The following is a 17423-nucleotide window of genomic DNA, read 5'->3' on the forward strand; positions in this document are numbered from 1 at the left end:
GGGCAACAAAAGCAAAACTCCATCTCAAAAAAAAAAAAAAAAAAAAATTAAGATAATAATACAATACCTACAAGTACTTGAAAACACAAGTGTGATTCAGAAAATAGGGAATAATGTTTTGTCAAAATAAGCCTCAAAACAAAGCTATAGTAATCCTTTGTAAATTTAACACATTTGGTTCCTTAATACATCCCATTATGGTCCCTGGACATGTATGAAAATTAGTAATTTTTCATGCATTTCTTCCATCTCACGGTCCGTAGACACAAGTCACAGCAGTTGGCTCCTCTCATGAAACTTCCTGAGCACCACAGGGACAAGGTGCTGAGTGTGGCTCACCAAGAAACCCCACTCCACACGTGGGCTGCCACATGGCAGAAAGTCAATCAATGAGTCGCCTGGTTTACTGGAATTCTCACTAGCTTCAGAATCCTGAAGACCCACGGCAGACATTTATTTTGCTGAGGCATAATTCGAACCACCAGGGCTAAAACCTGGTATGCGGACACAAGGCCCTCTGGCTAGTGCGTGGGCCTAGCCAGCCACCCAGCACAGCATTTCAGGGCAGCTCTACTGCGGTCTGTAGATACGGTTACCCAGCAATCTCACAGAGCGATTCAAATGTTTCTCCGTGGGAAACGGCCCGAGTAAGAAAATATTTTATGCAAGAGAATTCCTGCCACTGACTGGCGCATCCACAAAGGTCTCAGTGTGAATGGAGCCCCCAGGCCATGCGGGGACGCAGAGCCTTCCTACTCACAGTGTCTGCAGAAGCCCCACTCGTGGTCTCTGTCGTAGTCCGCCGTTGTGCTGCACCACAGCTTTGCCCTGCTCTCTATGACACACTCCTCGTAGCTCTTCCCGTTGAATGTGAAGGGGAAGACGCAGGGGATGCCTTCATCAGTTTCTAGAAAGAAGAGGAACATCTGAATAATCCACATTACCAGTGTGGCGGCTGTGCCTCACCAGGCACAGTCACCTAAGAATGCAGCAGGAGTCCCTAAGGAAGCTGCCCATCGTAAAGCACCTATGTGACAACTGGCATTCACCCACCAAACCTCACCAGGCAACTGAGAGAACACAGTGTGATTCACGCACCAGGGTTCACACCGGGGGTGTAGAGGAACAGCTCACATTCACGCCCAAGGTTACAGCACTCACAGGACCCTGGAGCTCCACTCCTCAGCTTCTTTCTGCTGCTATGTCTAATTTCTAGTTTACTGTGAGCTTGAAGTTTACCTCATTGCAAATATTTACCTGGAGGGCAACGATCACCATTCACATAACTTAACACGACAGCTTCATCCTGGTGCCGGTAATCCAGTTTCATTGACTGCAGCCGTCCAAAGGATGCCCCCTTGGTGCCCGAGAGCAGACAGACTCCTCCATCCTTACAGCCTCCTTGTTCTGGCCCGGCCGCAGCGGTGCACACCCCAACGCTGTAGGTGCGTGAGTCTCGAGTCACCTGGACAAACACCACGCGTGGCCGTCAGCAGGGTGGCAGCACCCAGGTCTCAAGGTGAAGAGAGAACCATTACTGCAGCTGGTGCCAGAGGCAGGTTCATGCAGAAGAGCAGAGACTCCTCTGTGTGCATCAGAGCCACGCAATCGCCTTGGCCCTCGGTTTTCCCTGGGAGGCCTCCCCAAACCCCTAGGCCCAGCTTGCTTGCTCCTCCTGCTTCCTGCCGGGGACCTCGGCCACCCCCTCAGCGAGCCACTGCTCTGGCTGTCGTCTCGTCACAGCCCAGTGGGAAGGGACCCAGCGGGGAGCCTCAGGCTCACCCCACCTCCCTCACCTGTGTAATAAGGCGTTGTGCAGGCCAAGTGAGTGAATGAGCAGAGCCGACGCTGCACGCTGAAGCGTGGACCTGACTCTCCTGGCCCACCCAGCGCCCAGAAGGCTCACACCTGCTGCAAACCTGTCGGGAGGACCTGTACCTAGGCAGAGGGCTCCATCACAGGAGCCAGGGTGTTGGCACCTGGGCCCAAAACTCCAAGCTCATCACTCACCAGCTGCTATGCCACAGCAGGTGCTGGGGTTCCATACCCCAGTCCAGGCACTGGCATGGTAACGCCTAGATATCGAGGCTTAGGGAGCTAGGGGCCCCCAGGCACCAGCGACTACGACACCACATCAGTAAGACCAACAGCCCACAGACCTAGCATAGGCCGCTCTGGGATGGCATGGAGGCACATGCCCAAGTGCCTCTCAATTCCAAGGCACCTCCTACCTCCCTCCACCCACAGCTGCCACAATCAGCAAACAACTGCCTTGATCATCTTTAGCCAGGTTGGAAGAATTAAATCCCCGTAGATTTCAGCCACCCGAGAGCTGGCCCTGCCCCCGTGGATACCTTATATTCATGTCTCCAGGCTGCCCCACCTGCTCTCTGTCTGATACAAAGGGTCTCACTACCCACCTCATAAGGTTACCTGATTCTCAAAAAGCCTTAAGTGCAGAGTCATGAGGTACAACGCAAGTGTCAGCTGTGCTGAGTTGGCCACACAATCCAGGAACCTTCCTGAGACTTGGCATGCCCTACGAGAGCCCCCAGATGCTGCCCAGTGGCCACACACACCCTCTCAGCTCACAGCTACCACATTATCCAAAACACTCCGGGCAGCCTCACAGCAGCTGGTATACCTGCGCCAGCACGCCCAGGGTGAACACATTACCTTAAAGGTGCTCGTGGAGAGGCTGGACAAGTTGAAGCTGTAGAGGAGCTGCTCATCCGTCAGGGCACAGCCTTCCGTCCTCACTTCATCAGGACAGACGACCGGAGTCTCCCATTCGAACACAAAGTCACACTCGCTGGTCCTTAACAGCTTAGGCATTCCCTATCGCCAGGAAGAGCATGGGTCTTAAAAACCCCATGGCACAGGGATAGATAGCAGTGACACACCACGCCCCTACAGGGGCCTCTCAGAGAGAAGGGACGCTGGACAACAGCAGCTGAAAGACCCAATGCCATCTTCAAGGCACAGACATCACCTTGCCCCTGCCCCCCACATATCCCGGGAGCTCCCTGGCTGAATCCAGGTCTCATCTCCTACTTAAGAGAGAAAGCCTCAACGTTCTCTGCTACAGGTTCAAAGGAAGAAAGGGGGAGGACTTAAATGTCACGAGAGAGGTCTGTGAAACTGACACTCTGCCTCGCAAGTGCTCCAATCCACTGTCTCTACACACGGGAGACATTTATTCAAGGGGCAAGATGCCACGTGGCCAGATATTCCATAGGCCAAGTATTCTTGAATCACTTTATTTATTCCCTCCCTCATTCAACAGCAACAAAAAAAAGATGAGGCAGCTCTCAGGAATTCCGTTTGTAATTAATGTTAAGCATCTTTTTCCCTATGATTCAGTGGTAAAAGTACTTCCATTGAAAATGAAAACTGCTGGGGAGGAAAAATCTTCTAAAAATCTTTCTGGGACACCAGAAGACACATTCAGCATAAGATGCCTCATTTCTAAAATCAATTAAACACTAATCACTCTCAATGTGCGGCTGCTGAGAATTAACTAAAATCACATTAGCTAATTTGATTTGTCAAGTTGGCAGCAGTGTCAAAGCAAGGCATAGTTCCACACTCTTTAGCTGGTGGTGTGAGATAACAGAGCATCACTCATGATGAGGTGGGTCTTAGAAGTGAAGACTGTCCTTTAAAGAATGAAGAACTTAAAGCCCCCCTCAAGGCAAAGTCCACGTTGCCCCATGCTGTGTGCATCTGCAGAGGTATACAGACACCCCTATATAAATATGCAGATACGCTTATAAACAGATGAAATGAGTGGACTGAATACAGCTCTGCCTTTCCTTACTAACTAGGACTGTCATTACACTCTAAGATTCATGAACAGGGACACATCCAAGGGCTCTGAGGTGTTCTGAGCCCCTATGGAGTAGACCCAAACAGCAGGACTGTTTTCTTCTCCTTCTCAAATACTGTCTCTCCTACTGGCCAGACGGCTGCCAGGTCACTTTCTGTCACTGTCAGCACACCCATGTCTAACAGTCCCTTTACAAACCTGCTCCAGGCCCAAACATCATTAGGATATCTTTATCAGAATTACAAGACACCCAACAGATCCTAATCCATCAACTGAACTCCTAGGGGTCATATGAGCCTTGGAATCCATCATCTTTATTAGGATTTTAAGAGGCAATTCTCACACCCCCAGAGCCTGTGATCAAGCATATTAATACTTCTGTAGCTAGACGTATCAATATCCACATTAGGTGGGACAAACCCACACCACAAATAGCCTCAGTCCATTCATGTCAAAGGAGCCCCAAGTTTTCAGAGCTTCACAGATTTCAGAAGCGCAGATGAGAGGCTGCGGCGCTCTGTTCCTGGGGCAAAGAGCTGTTCCCCTGTGCAACTCATTATAATGGAAGCTGGTATTCTTTTTTTAATGCACATAAAATGGAAGTCAATACCTCCTTATAAGTAAAAGGTGCCACTTTGTTGTAGTTATTCTAATTCCAGGGGTCTTTTGTTACTTGGGAACTTCTGGGCTATGTCCAGAAAGACTACAGCTGCCCAAATGTCTTTCTGACTTCCCAGTTAGAATAAAATCAGTAATTGTTAAAATAAAAACAAAAGTTACGACACTTTTATGCATCAGCAGTCAAAGCTGAATGTCATTTCTATACTTGTGTTCTATGTTTTTAAATTATAGCAAGCTTCCATATGCTATTAACTGCAGGGAGCTCACTCAGCCTTCAATTAGTGGTTTAAATTATTCAGACACACTACTAGTGTACCTTCTTATCCAAGGCAGTCATTTTGAATAAGAGTATCCTTGGACCTGATATGCACTTTCTGGTTGTCTAGCCTTGGCTCACTAATCCAGTTAAGCATCTAGATCATCACAGGCCCACACTTACCATGCTCACGCCTCTCTTACAGTGAAACGCGATGAGCGAGGTGTAGTTGAAATGCTTGTCCGCTAAGCAAGGAGTACTGCTTTCAAAATTCAAGTAAATCTCATTCGCTACCGGATTGAGTATTGGTGGTCCTGCAACCCGGCCGATATCCTAAACAAAGAGCAAGGGCAAAGAGTATTTTAGGAAATTAGCCGTTCCCTAGGAGAGTGGAATTAAGAACTGATACAGAATTGCAAAAACCAGGCCTCACAGGTTCTGAGAATGAGCAGCATCTAAAGAAACTGGGTTTATACCAACTCCAGTTAGAAGGTTTGACAGATGCTATGTAACCTCCTTATGTCAGTGGTTATCGTTTAGATTCTAAGGTTAGTTCTAAGGTTGGTTCTATTGATAGGTATCTTCAATTTTCAGAGATCCTAAGCAATAGGAATCTCTCTCTCCAGTCACATCAAGGATACTACAGAGTCCTCCCATCACCTGCTGAGGGAAGGTCGGAACCTGAAAAACCTTCAAGGATGCTACACAGTCCTCCCACCGCCTGGCAGGGGAAGGCCAGAACCTCCATGCTGAGCTGCCACCCTCACTGCCCAGTGCTGCTCTGGGACTGCCCACTGACATGGCCCAGCAGTACCCATTGGCTATGCCCTTGGGAGAGAGGACAGGTGGTGTTCACTGTTCATTTTCATTGCTTAGCACAGCACCTGGCAACACAGTGGCTGCCCAACAGATATTTTCGAGTGAATAAGCAAATAAACGAAAGACCAGTCTGAGTATTATGAGAAAAAAAGCCTTTTTTTATTTTTAAAAAGTAAATAAAGGCGAATGGCCAGGAATGGCGGATGTGATGAACGTGTGTATCCGTGCGCGTGTGCGCACGTGGGTGTGTGTGTGTAAGCAGCCTCCCCATGATTTTGTTCTCAGCTACAATGCTCTTCATTCACCACTGTGGGGCATGTTCAGACCACGTGGCACCACACCTTCTCCAGTCAAAGAACTTTCTACACCTTTTAACATTTGACAGCCGGTGGCCAGGCAGATCGGACCCCTGAGGAAATGATTCCCGATCGAGGATCCCCGGTCTGCGCTGTCAGAAAGGACACTACCAAAGAGCTTCCTGGGGAGACTCAGCTTGTCCAGGCCTCTGTCTCACACAGAGCTGGAGCTGTGCTAATTCACACTGTGGCCGATCTCCTTACACACTCCTGACATCTCCCCGTATCACTGCCACATATAATGTCCATCTTTTAAAGGGCATCCAGGTATTTTACAATATATTTTACATCCTTAAAGCATAATAGATGATACAGATAGAAATACAGATGACTTGTGAGACACATTCAAGTATGAAAACATACCAAGGATTTGACAAAATATGAATGTAACTCACGGAGACAATTTTTAAAGACCCAAATTTCCATTAAAACATGCTAGCAAGCCGGGCACTATGGCTCATGCCTGTAATCCCAGCACTTTAGGAGGATCACTTAAGGCCAGGAGCCTGAGGCCAGCCTCGCTGGGCGACATAGCAATACTCCCATCTCTACAAAATAATTTTTTAATGCATAAAACCAAAGCTTTCAAGGCAAAATATTTAGCTATTAGCAAACGTACTCTTGCCCTTAATTATTAACTCCTCGCCAAAGAAACTGTTTGCATTTCACACGCGTTTTAACTGCAGTAGACAAGGCATTTCATACAAAGAAACCAGGCTAGGCCAATGTGCTTTCCTGTCACTTTACCTAAAAACTTCTTGATTTGGGTCAACCCTGAGGCTCATGACAGGTAGAGTCCCTATACACATATTCATGTTATCTCCCATGCTCAACGACTGGCTACCATCATCAGCTGATAGTTCAACGTGCAAACCTTTAATCTTCCTGTAGTGGACCCAGAACACACATAGTTCCACTTACTTTCTCCATTTTTTTATGCTTGAGCAACTCTCCACTTAAGGCAAGAAACAATGCAAAGGTTATCACTGAAACTCTTGCAAAAATTATCTCCACCCTTGGATTTGTCGTACTTACTATGGGGGGACCATCAATAGGAACTTTGCACACAGCGGCTCCAGCAGGACAAGGCACTCCGTGCATGGGATTTAGTGGCTGACAGATATTGATGTAGAAATCCGGGTTGGTATCGGAGGCGTCATCCTCACTCTCATCATAAGCCTCATAACCACCCGTGCGATGAATGAGAGGAGACAAGTCAACAATAGAGCTTCCATTCCTCACGGAACATTCCGTCTGTTAAGTAGGAAAGACTGCTTTGAGTCTACAAAAAAATTTTCCTAATCACCACTAGGTCACCCATACGAATTTAAAAGCTGAATAACAACGACAAAAAAAGAAAGGTGTCAAAATGCTTCATTACATAGCACTGGGCACTTCCAGTCAACTTTATTACTGGGGCGATCAGGAGTGCACAGGTCAGCTGGGCATCTATTAGTGGGCAAATGAAGCTCATGAAAGGGCCTGGGTGCAGCTGGGCACTGGACATGCACTTCTCCCGTGCCCATTTGAAAACTCACCGCTTGCTCGCAGGCCAGTGGCGTGTGCCAGGAGAAGAAGAGAGTGCACGTCTGCTTGTCCAGGGAGATAAGCATGGGCCTATTGGTTGGCCCGGCCTCAGGCCTGCACACGAAACTGATCACGCTCTTATAGCTCAGGCCGGATTTGGAGGGACAAGGGGACCCGTCCTTGTACACCAGCTGCAGGACCTGGTCCACATATCTCAGCCTCTTGCTGGCCTTGCCCACGCTGATCCTGGTCTGTCCAAAGCAGGCCCCTGCACCACGAGGGAAAGGCGGAGAAAATACAATCACAGACTCAATGGCCAATTTTCTGATGAGAACTTTCTGCAAATCAGGACCATCAATTTCATAGCCAGCACTTGTAACTTCAAGTGTCCAATCTGGCTTTAACCATTGTTTTACATTGAATGTTCATTCCGTCACACGGCCATGTGTCCCCCACATGGGCTGACTGCTGCAGGACACGGAAGCGTCTCAGCTTCCTGGCTCTGCTCATCTTTTTTGCCGTCGGCATGCAAAGAGGCCGAGGACAACCCCGGAGGACAGGAGAGTCAGACAGCACACGAGAGAACACAGCACTCACCCACGCCAGGAGGGCAGTTTTCATTCTCCCCACAGATGCTCATGTAGACCAGCCCCTTCTCGCTGTAAGCAGCTGTGAATCCCGCCCTTCCACTTAAGGAGGTCAGATCAAACAGGTGTCCTGAAGGGTGGAAGAAGATGGGGACACAGTGACTTCAGGGAGCTTAGATTTGGGAGGCTCATCACTGGCGAGCTCATGTGCAGATTATGCCAGCATTGGGACTTCTGACTTCTCACCACGACCCCTGTCCTAAATCCTCCACCAACAGCCAGGCTGTATCATGAGACTGTCAGTCCCGTGATCCATGAGATGTCCCATCTTTAGCTGAAAAGATCGTGGCTCACAGCACCCTCTGCTGGGCCATACCACAGCAGCCACTAAGATTCCCGTGGGCATGGGGAGAGGCTGCCAGCGCACCTCTTGCTGCCAATGGACTGTGCCTGTGCCTTTCTGGGTGCCCAGCACAAGGGCAGGTGGGAGACTCCCGGCAATCCACTACGCTGACGCTGAAAGCCAGCCAGGGGCCAGCTCTAGCCTGCCCTGGTGAGCCTAGAGCTGCTGGGCTGACACAGTCAGTAACCCCAGCCAGGAGCACCTCTCACACCAGGAGAGCGACAGGGGAGATGGATTCTCTGAGGGAACATTCTCTCCTCCACTGAAGGAGAGCCAGGAGAACACACAGCGGCCCATCCGGAGAAAGGCCAAACACACCTACACACCACGACACCTCTGCCCAGGGCGCCTGCTGCCCACAGCTTCTCCTTAGGTCTCCCCCCTGATGAGCTGGGTTTGGTGAGGGCACCGTCTCTCACCTGCGCTGGGGTTAGCGACTGGCACCTCTCACCTGTGCTTGGGTTGGTGACCTGGCAGTCGTCATGCTCGTTGTTCTGCACAGGACAGGCTGTGGCCGTGGGCCAGGCGAAGGTGTACTCACAGTCCTCCACGGCGCTGATGAACATGGGCCTGGAGTTCTACAACAAAGCACAGACAGGTCCTGAAGGGATCACGCAAAAATTCCACGTCTATCATGATTTCAACTTACAAGTGGAAGCTTCTCTGAAAAACTCCACAGCATGTGACATTTCTGTCACCATGTGCCTGTGGGATGAGATGCAGACTGGGAAAAGCAAAGGGTCAGAATGTGTCCTGAGCTGCCATCATGGGCTTCCCCTGCAGGTAAGTGAAACACCCATAGACAGCAACCCACTTAGGGGACCAGGAAGGTCCCTCAGGCTGAGGAACAGGACAGGGGTTGGGGACAGGCGTGCAAAGAATGCTGGAAGGGCTACCAGGAGACACAAATGTGGCAATCACTGATAAAATTCTAAAAACCAAATCAGGTAAAATCCATTATCACAGTCAAAACAAAAAGATCCACCAAGAGAACTAGCCGATTCTACGCATCCTCCCACTGGCCCCAGCCAAGGCTTACGCTGCTCATCCCAAAACACTTCATGTCCACTGCAGAGCTGGCCTGATGAGTTCAGCAGCACCTTCCTTCCCAGGTAAACCCCATGATTCCTGCTGGGCACCCTGATAAGCCACACTGCAGTCCAGCCTCCCAGGTCCTGGCACAGGGGCCTCCACATACCCTTCACCCTTCCCTCCCAGCCACCTGGATCCTGGGCACAGGGGCCCCCACATACCACCCTCATCCTTCCCTCCCAGCCTCCTGGATCCTGGGCACGGGGGGGCCCACACACCCCTAACCCTTCCCTCCCAGCCTCCTGGATCCTGGACACAGGGACCCCCACCCCCCTACCCTACCCTCCCAGCCTCCTGGGTCCTGGGCACAGGGCCCCCAACACACCCCCCACCCTACCCTCCCAGCCTCCTGGGTTCTGGGCACAGGGGCCCCCACATACCACCCTCATCCTTCCCTCTCAGCCTCCTGGGTCCTGGGCACAGGGCCCCCACACACCCCCCAACCTTCCCTCCCAGCCTCCTGGGTCCTGGGCACAGGGCCCCCACATACCACCCTCATCCTTCCCTCCCAGCCTCCTGGATCCTAGGCACAGGGGACACGACATACCACCCTCATCCTTCCCTCCCAGCCTCTTGGATCCTAGGCACAGGGGACACGACACACCACCCTCATCCTTCCCTCCCAGCCTCCTGGGTCCTGGGCACAGGGGCCCCCACACAGCCCTCACCCTTCCCTCCCAGCCTCCTGGGTCCTGGGCACAGGGGCCCCCACACAACACCCTCATCCTTCCCTCCCAGCCTCCTGGGATCTGGACATGGGGAACCTCACACACCACCCTCACCCTTCCCTCCCAGCCTTCTGGGCCCTGGGCACAGGGGCCCCATATAACCTCTCACCTTTGTCCCCTACACGTGGGGCAGCCCTTTTGTCCTCGGCTTTGAGCCTCTCAGATCAGAGAGGAGAATGCTCAGGGGCCCCAGCAGCTCATGAGTCTGGGCTAAGCCTCTGCACAATCTTTCCAGGAGGAAACTTCCCTGCCGCTCCAGGCAAGAGGGCAGGCCTGAAGCTCCTGGAGCGCTCCCATCCCAAGCTCCTCTACTACTGCTGCCCACCCTGCAGAGCATGGGACGAGCCACCCTGACACCCAGCGGGCTGGTCCTGCCCAAGTTAATGCCCAACTTGGCCACCAAACTCGTCGTGCACGCTAGCACTGGGGCTCACCACAATCACACAGAGAAACCAGCGTGCCGTCGACACCTGCTGACGTGCATGCCAAACAAGGAAAGAACTGATCACAGGCACTCATGCCCACTGACTGTGCACCTCCCGTGTGTCAGAAATGACACCTGGCACTTCCTATCTCTTCTCTCGAAACCCCGCAACGGGCAAGACAAGTATACCTCATGTTATGAATGAGGGAGCAGTGCACACTACCTGAGTAATTAACCAAGTTACGCGGCTGGGAAGTGGCAGCGCTACCTGTGACCTGGGCCCAACCAACCTTCTCGTGCTTCCCAACCCGCCGCCGTGAAGACAAAGGGCATGTAGTCAAACAACAGTCTCCCCCACAGCCTTCGCGGGGTCTGAGTCCAACTCTGAAGAGAACCAATTCTGAGTCAGGAACTGCCAGGCAAGCTTCTAAGGAGCCAGACAGCATGAGGGTTCCCCAGACTGCAGGCCGCAGCCACGCTGTTTCCCCAGCCTCTGGTAAGGGGGCATCATCCCAGGCTCTAGAACTCACGTCCCAAGGCAGATGAGGACGTGGGGCTCACCGCCCTGCACAGGGGCCCAAATCCCAAAGCTGCAACAGCAGAAGGCGCAGGAACAGTCCCTTACCACTTGGTTCTCGTTGCAGGTGAATCGGATGGTGGTTGACTTTTTCCGAATCCCGTCTGGACATAAGTCGCCATCGACGTATTTCAGGACAATTACGCCATCTCTCCACTGAGGTCCGTCCCTTACCCTGCCGAGGTTCACGGGCTTGGAGCTACCCAGCAGGCACGCGGCTGCTTCTGGAGGGCATGGCTCTGCAACACCACACACAAGAAAGGGATGCCTTTCGTGACTCCCCAGGCTAGAACAGAACTTCATCAGGCAAGAAATGTCACACATGCTGCAGAACTTCATACACTTTCTAAGAGTCACTCCAAAATACCTATTTCTTTCACATAAGTCAGATGACAATGACATCACGTTACTTCTCACTCACTTACATGCTGTTCTGTCACAGATGGACTGGGGCAGGTGGGCGTGAGGTGTAGAGGGATAGCTAGGCTGTAGCAGCCGAAATTCTTTCTGAACCCCATACAGGATGAAGCTCAAATTCCCAAATTAAGCCAGAGGAACATTTTAAATGGCCTACATCCACGCACCTTCTTTATTCAAGAAGAGACCAAGAATTCTGCCTGTTTCCCAGTCCCTAAAATGCCTGTGCCATGTGCCCTGGGTGAAGAACTAGTCCCACGCCACAGGGGTAGAGCCCCTGTGTCGAAGTCTGCACGGCACAACACAGCAAGGGGAAGCGGAACCACAGCCTCAAACCACGCAGAGGATGGAACCACCTGCTGCAGCTAAAAATAGCCACACCCGGCCGGGCGCGGTGGCTCACGTCTGTAATCCCAGCACTTTGGGAGGCCGAGGCGGGCGGATCACGAGGTCAGGAGATCGAGACCATCCTGGCTACCACGGTGAAACCCCGTCTCTACTAAAAATACAAAAAATTAGCCGGGCGCAGTGGCGGGCGCCTGTAGTCCCAGCCACTCAGGTGGCTGAGGCAGGAGAATGGCGTGAACCTGGGAGGCGGAGCTTTCAGTGAGCCGGGATTGCGCCACTGCACTCCAGCCTGGGCGACAGAGTGAGACTCTGTCTCAAAAAAAAAACCAAAAAAATAGCCACACCCCCTTTGAGGTGAGCCACCCAAGATGCAGGCAGGGCTGTATGAAATGCCACGAACATGGGATGACTTTCATCTTCAGGATTCCAAGGGGCCATGAGTGGTACCAAGATCCCTAGAGGTGCCCTTGGTTTCCCATGTACAGCTGACATCCAGTCTCAGCCAAGCACTGCAGGTTTGGGTGAGCTGTCCCTGCATCACAAAAGGACTGACTATACAACTCTCAGCGTAACACAGGCATACACCAGGACCTCCACATCACACCCCCCATCTCCTACCTGCTAAGAAGGATTCCTCACCATGGTTATTACTTCTATCTATTATACCTCCGTCTCCTCATGTTCAGAAAGGGCTATCATGTTCCCAGCAGTCCTCAGCACTGATTTATGCTGGGCCATACTAGGGATCAATTGTTAAGACCCTTAAATCATTCTTCGTCCTGCTGCTTCTTGGCCAAACCACGTCCATGCTGCAGAGAGTAAAGTGCCTCCAAAGAATCCCCATCCTACTTGATTTTCCCCGATAAACTCATGACAAGCCACCACCCCATGAAGAGGCCCTCTCTTGCCAGTGACAGCCTTCGATACACTCACTACAAGCACCACCCACGAGGAGGCCCTCTCTCACCAGTGCCGGCCTTCAATATACTCACTACAACCACCATCCACGAGGAGGCCCTCTCTCACCAGTGCCGGCCTTCAATATACTCACTACAACCACCACCCACGAGGAGGCCCTCTCTCACCAGTGCCGGCCTTCGATATACTCACTACAACCACCATCCACGAGGAGGCCCTCTCTCACCAGTGCCGGCCTTCGATACACTCACTACAAGCACCACCCACGAGGAGGCCCTCTCTCACCAGTGCCGGCCTTCGATACACTCACTACAACCACCATCCACGAGGAGGCCCTCTCTCACCAGTGCCGGCCTTCGATACACTCACTACAACCACCACCCACGAGGAGGCCCTCTCTCACCAGTGCCGGCCTTCAATATACTCACTACAACCACCACCCACGAGGAGGCCCTCTCTCACCAGTGCCGGCCTTCGATACACTCACTACAACCACCATCCACGAGGAGGCCCTCTCTCGCCAGTGCCAGCCTTCGATACACTCACTACAACCACCATCCACGAGGAGGCCCTCTCTCACCAGTGCCGGCCTTCGATACACTCACTACAACCACCATCCACGAGGAGGCCCTCTCTCGCCAGTGCCAGCCTTCGATACACTCACTGCAACCACCACCCACGAGGAGGCCCTCTCTCACCAGTGCCGGCCTTCAATATACTCACTACAACCACCACCCACGAGGAGGCCCTCTCTCACCAGTGCCGGCCTTCGATACACTCACTGCAACCACCACCCACGAGGAGGCCCTCTCTCACCAGTGCCGCCATGCGGGGCCAGAGACTTGCAGACATTGATGAGGTAGTGCTCCGGGTCTCCCGTCGCAGTGATGGCTTCCCAGTTCTCACTGTACCTTGACAGGGACGAGAGGTCGAAGGAGTTGCCAGTTCCATCTCTGAAAAGAAGACAACCCTGCAGTTAGTGAGGCTTGGTCGTATTCTAGTTAAACACCGGGCACTCTGTCTAGAAAGGTTCAAGTATTCAGGCATAGTCTAAGCCTGACAGAACTTTAGACCCGACTTCTCTCTCTCTCTCTCTCTCTCTCACACACACACACACACACACACACACCCCATCAGAATCAGCAACAACATAACTTTCCTGAACATACTAGTTCAGGAAACTATTAGGCTCACTTAAAAAAAAAATTTTAATTTTAACAGAAAAACCCAAGTCTGCAAAGTGCGTGTTGTCTGTGCTCAGGCCACTGAGAAGTGGAACTCGCTGGTGACAAAGGCGAGCAGCCAAGATGCTCGGAGCACACACAGCGGGGGTCATGCCCGGGGCGGCCGCAAGCCACTTGTTGTTTAAAACCAAGGCCGCTGGCAGTTCCTAAAATTAAAATGGGCTTGCTGACCTGTCTGCACAGGCTAAAGGTTCACTAACTACACAAATCCCAAATACAGACATTAACTGGGAACCAAGCCCATGCCAGGCGCAGTACTGACAGTGAGCGAGACACACACTCTGCCAACACGGAGCAGGGACGGGAGCAGCTACAGGTGCCACCTCAGCGGCAGCTCTCAGTGCTTCAGACGGGAATGAAAACTGGCCATTCATTCAAAAGCTGTGCGCTAAACTGGGGGTACTGTGTTGAATAAAACAGATAAACATCATCAATCTTACAAAATTTACAAAAATTACCTGTGGAAGAAAATGACCGTGAACAAGGTAGACTTTTAAAAATACATAGTGTATTTGATGGAATTAGGACCTGAAGAAGAAAAGGCAGAGGAGGGGGATATGAAGTTTGTGGGGCAGAGGAAAGCAGCTGTTGAAATTTTAGAGAAGGCGTGACCGAGCAGAGGACCTGTGAATAGACTCCGAGAGAAATGGAATCACTACCATCCCGGCACCCAGTAAAGAGCATCCCGGGCAGACAGCAGCACGAGCAAAGGGCCCGAGGCACATAAGCCTGGCGCGACCTGAGAAAGGCAGAAGCCCCGAGTGGCTGGAACAGAGGGAAAGCGAGGTTAGAGGTAACACGGAGGTCATGTCCGTCAGAGGAAGAACTTCAGCCTGTGGGTCCCAGTGAGATAGGCGCTCACTGCGTTGAAGGTTCCAGCAAGAGCAACATGGTGGGACTTCTATCTCAAGAGGATCACTCTGATTACTGTGTGGGACTAACCAAACGTGTGACAAGGCACGTGGCAGGGAGACCTCGGAGTGGCAGCTGCGGTACTGCTGGCACAAGAGAAGGAGAGCCCAAACCAGGGGCAGGTGGCAGGAAGGGGAAGCTGTCTGAAGGTGATGCGGCAAGAACAGAGCTTAGTGAATATCACCAAATGCTCTAAAAGTAGTCAGTAGAAGAAATAAAAATAGAACTAACAAAGTCAAGGCAGAGGAAAGAGGAGAGGAGAACAGTACAGGTGAGGACAGCTTTCACCTTTTAAAAGAGAGTCAACAGACACCATTAGAAGCTGACAAACAGAGGTTTAGAGTTATAGAAGGTTTCAAAAAGAACCACAAGAGGAAATGGTAAAAAGTGTAGTGAAGCTAGGGGTAGGGGAGGGAGAGGTGGGGGAGAGTAATTTCATCTATTAATATTTTTGGACTCTCAATTACAATAGACATGTATTATTTTTTAGTATAAGAGATTATAAAATTCTCCTCTGACTTAATTCTACTTTTAAAAACTTAGCATAAAAATATCTTTAGGAAGTCTGGGCGCAGTGGCTCACACCTATAATCCCAGCACTTTGGGAGGCCAAGGCAAGCAGAGGATCACCTGAGGTCAGAAGTTCAAGACCGGCCTGGCCAACATGGTGAAACCCCGTCTCTACTAAAAATACAAAAAATAGGCCGGCGCAGTGGCTCACATGTATAATCCCAGCACTTTGGGAGGCCAAGGCAGGCAGAGGATCACCTGAGGTCAGAAGTTCAAGACCAGCCTGGCCAACATGGTGAAACCCCATCTCTACTAAAAATACAAAAAAATTAGCCGGGTGTGGTGGCGGGCACCTGTAATCCCAGCTACTTGGGAGGTTGAGGCAGGAGAATCATTTGAGCCTGGGAGGTAGAGATTGCAGTGAGCCAAGATCGCGCCACTGCACTCCAGCCTGGGCAACAGTGTGAAACGCTGTCTCAAAAAAAAAAAAAAAAAAAAAAAAAACATAAAAATTAGCCAGGCATGGTGGTGTCAGTAATCCCAGCTACCAGGGATGCTAAAACAGAAGAACTGCTTGAACCAGGTAGGTGGAGGGTGCAGTGAGCCAAGATCACGCCACTGCACTCCAGCCTGGGTGGCAGAGCAAGACTCCATCTCAAAAAAAAATACATACATATATACATACACACACACAAATATATATACACACACACATATCTTTAGGAAAGATATATATGTATCTTTAGGAAAAAAGCTTTATGTGCAAAGAAAATCAAAGTTTTATTCCTTGAATATAAATACCAGAAAACTGAAGGCAGCCTCAAATGGCAGAAAGAGAACTGCTAAGTGAACCGGGGATATCTACTGAGAACATATCCCATCCAGTAGAAATGAGAAACAAATTAGTTTCACACGAAAATATTTACAAAATGTTAACTGGAAAAGGTAAGGTTACTAAAATTATGATTTAAAGTCATTGAACATAAATTACTAAATGCCTGCATTTACATACATTCCTAAAACCAAATGATTATTTCACCTACATAAATAACAGATGACACAACAGGACAAAGGCTAGAAGGAAACAGAATTGCCTGCACTTTTCCCCAGGAAAGTCAACTGTGACCAAGGGGCTCGTACTGGGTGTTTCACAGAGAGGAACTGCCAGGGCATGCCTCCAAAAAACAGAACCGGAGACCCACAGAACCAAAATCTCTAAGAATGGGACCCCAGGTGTCCAGAGGGCGATCTGGCAAAGCTGTGAGAGCAGCTCTGTGGACGATCACATGCAACGAAGACCTGCCTTCATCGCAGGGGTCACCACACCACTCCTGGCCCACTTTGCTCACTGACACGTGGATCACACAAGAGTGCCGGTGTCCACTCTTTGCTTCGGCTCCAATCCCTTCCCCATGCAGTCACCACAGCAGCTCAAGGTGGTGACGGAGCTGAGAGCTAACCTAGCCCGACTCCTCATTTTAATATGAGCAAACCGAGTCCTAGGTAAATCAACTGACTAATCTAATCCCCTGTACCCAAGATCACTAATTATTAAAGCAAAATCATACCAAGTTAGTCTGTCCAAAAGAGACAACGTATCCATTGACTTACTTGAATGAACATTCAGTCACATCGAAAGGTGGGCAGGCATACTGCGTTCGCCACTCAAACAAGTAGGAACAATCTGAAGTCTCCTTTAGAAACACTGGCTAAAAAAGTTAAGAGGCACATATATAAAAGTGAGAATGCAAAACTTTAGTTTATGCTTTGAGTTTTAAGAATGAAAATAGTAAAGAATGGTTATGTTCATGAAAATCTACACTAACTGATGAAAGTTTCAACATATTTTCTGTAA

The 17423-nt window shown here is 50.6% G+C and overlaps 1 protein-coding gene across 1 annotated transcript in view; it reads right to left on the reverse strand.

The window, feature by feature from the left end:
• Window positions 1-17423, reverse strand: part of IGF2R (insulin like growth factor 2 receptor) — a 133347-nt gene that overhangs the window by 21787 nt on the left and 94137 nt on the right. Inside the window, exons 29-39 of the mRNA XM_015137631.3 lie at window positions 17180-17277; window positions 13719-13855; window positions 11268-11458; window positions 8850-8976; window positions 8006-8125; window positions 7420-7676; window positions 6917-7135; window positions 4890-5039; window positions 2677-2838; window positions 1258-1465; window positions 761-907 (exon numbers count right to left, since the gene is read on the reverse strand). Coding sequence (XP_014993117.3) covers window positions 761-907; window positions 1258-1465; window positions 2677-2838; window positions 4890-5039; window positions 6917-7135; window positions 7420-7676; window positions 8006-8125; window positions 8850-8976; window positions 11268-11458; window positions 13719-13855; window positions 17180-17277 — 1816 coding nt within the window. The remainder of the gene's footprint in view (window positions 1-760; window positions 908-1257; window positions 1466-2676; window positions 2839-4889; window positions 5040-6916; window positions 7136-7419; window positions 7677-8005; window positions 8126-8849; window positions 8977-11267; window positions 11459-13718; window positions 13856-17179; window positions 17278-17423) is intronic.

Source organism: Macaca mulatta, chromosome 4 (genome assembly GCF_049350105.2).
Source record: "Macaca mulatta isolate MMU2019108-1 chromosome 4, T2T-MMU8v2.0, whole genome shotgun sequence".
Taxonomy (NCBI): domain Eukaryota; kingdom Metazoa; phylum Chordata; class Mammalia; order Primates; family Cercopithecidae; genus Macaca; species Macaca mulatta.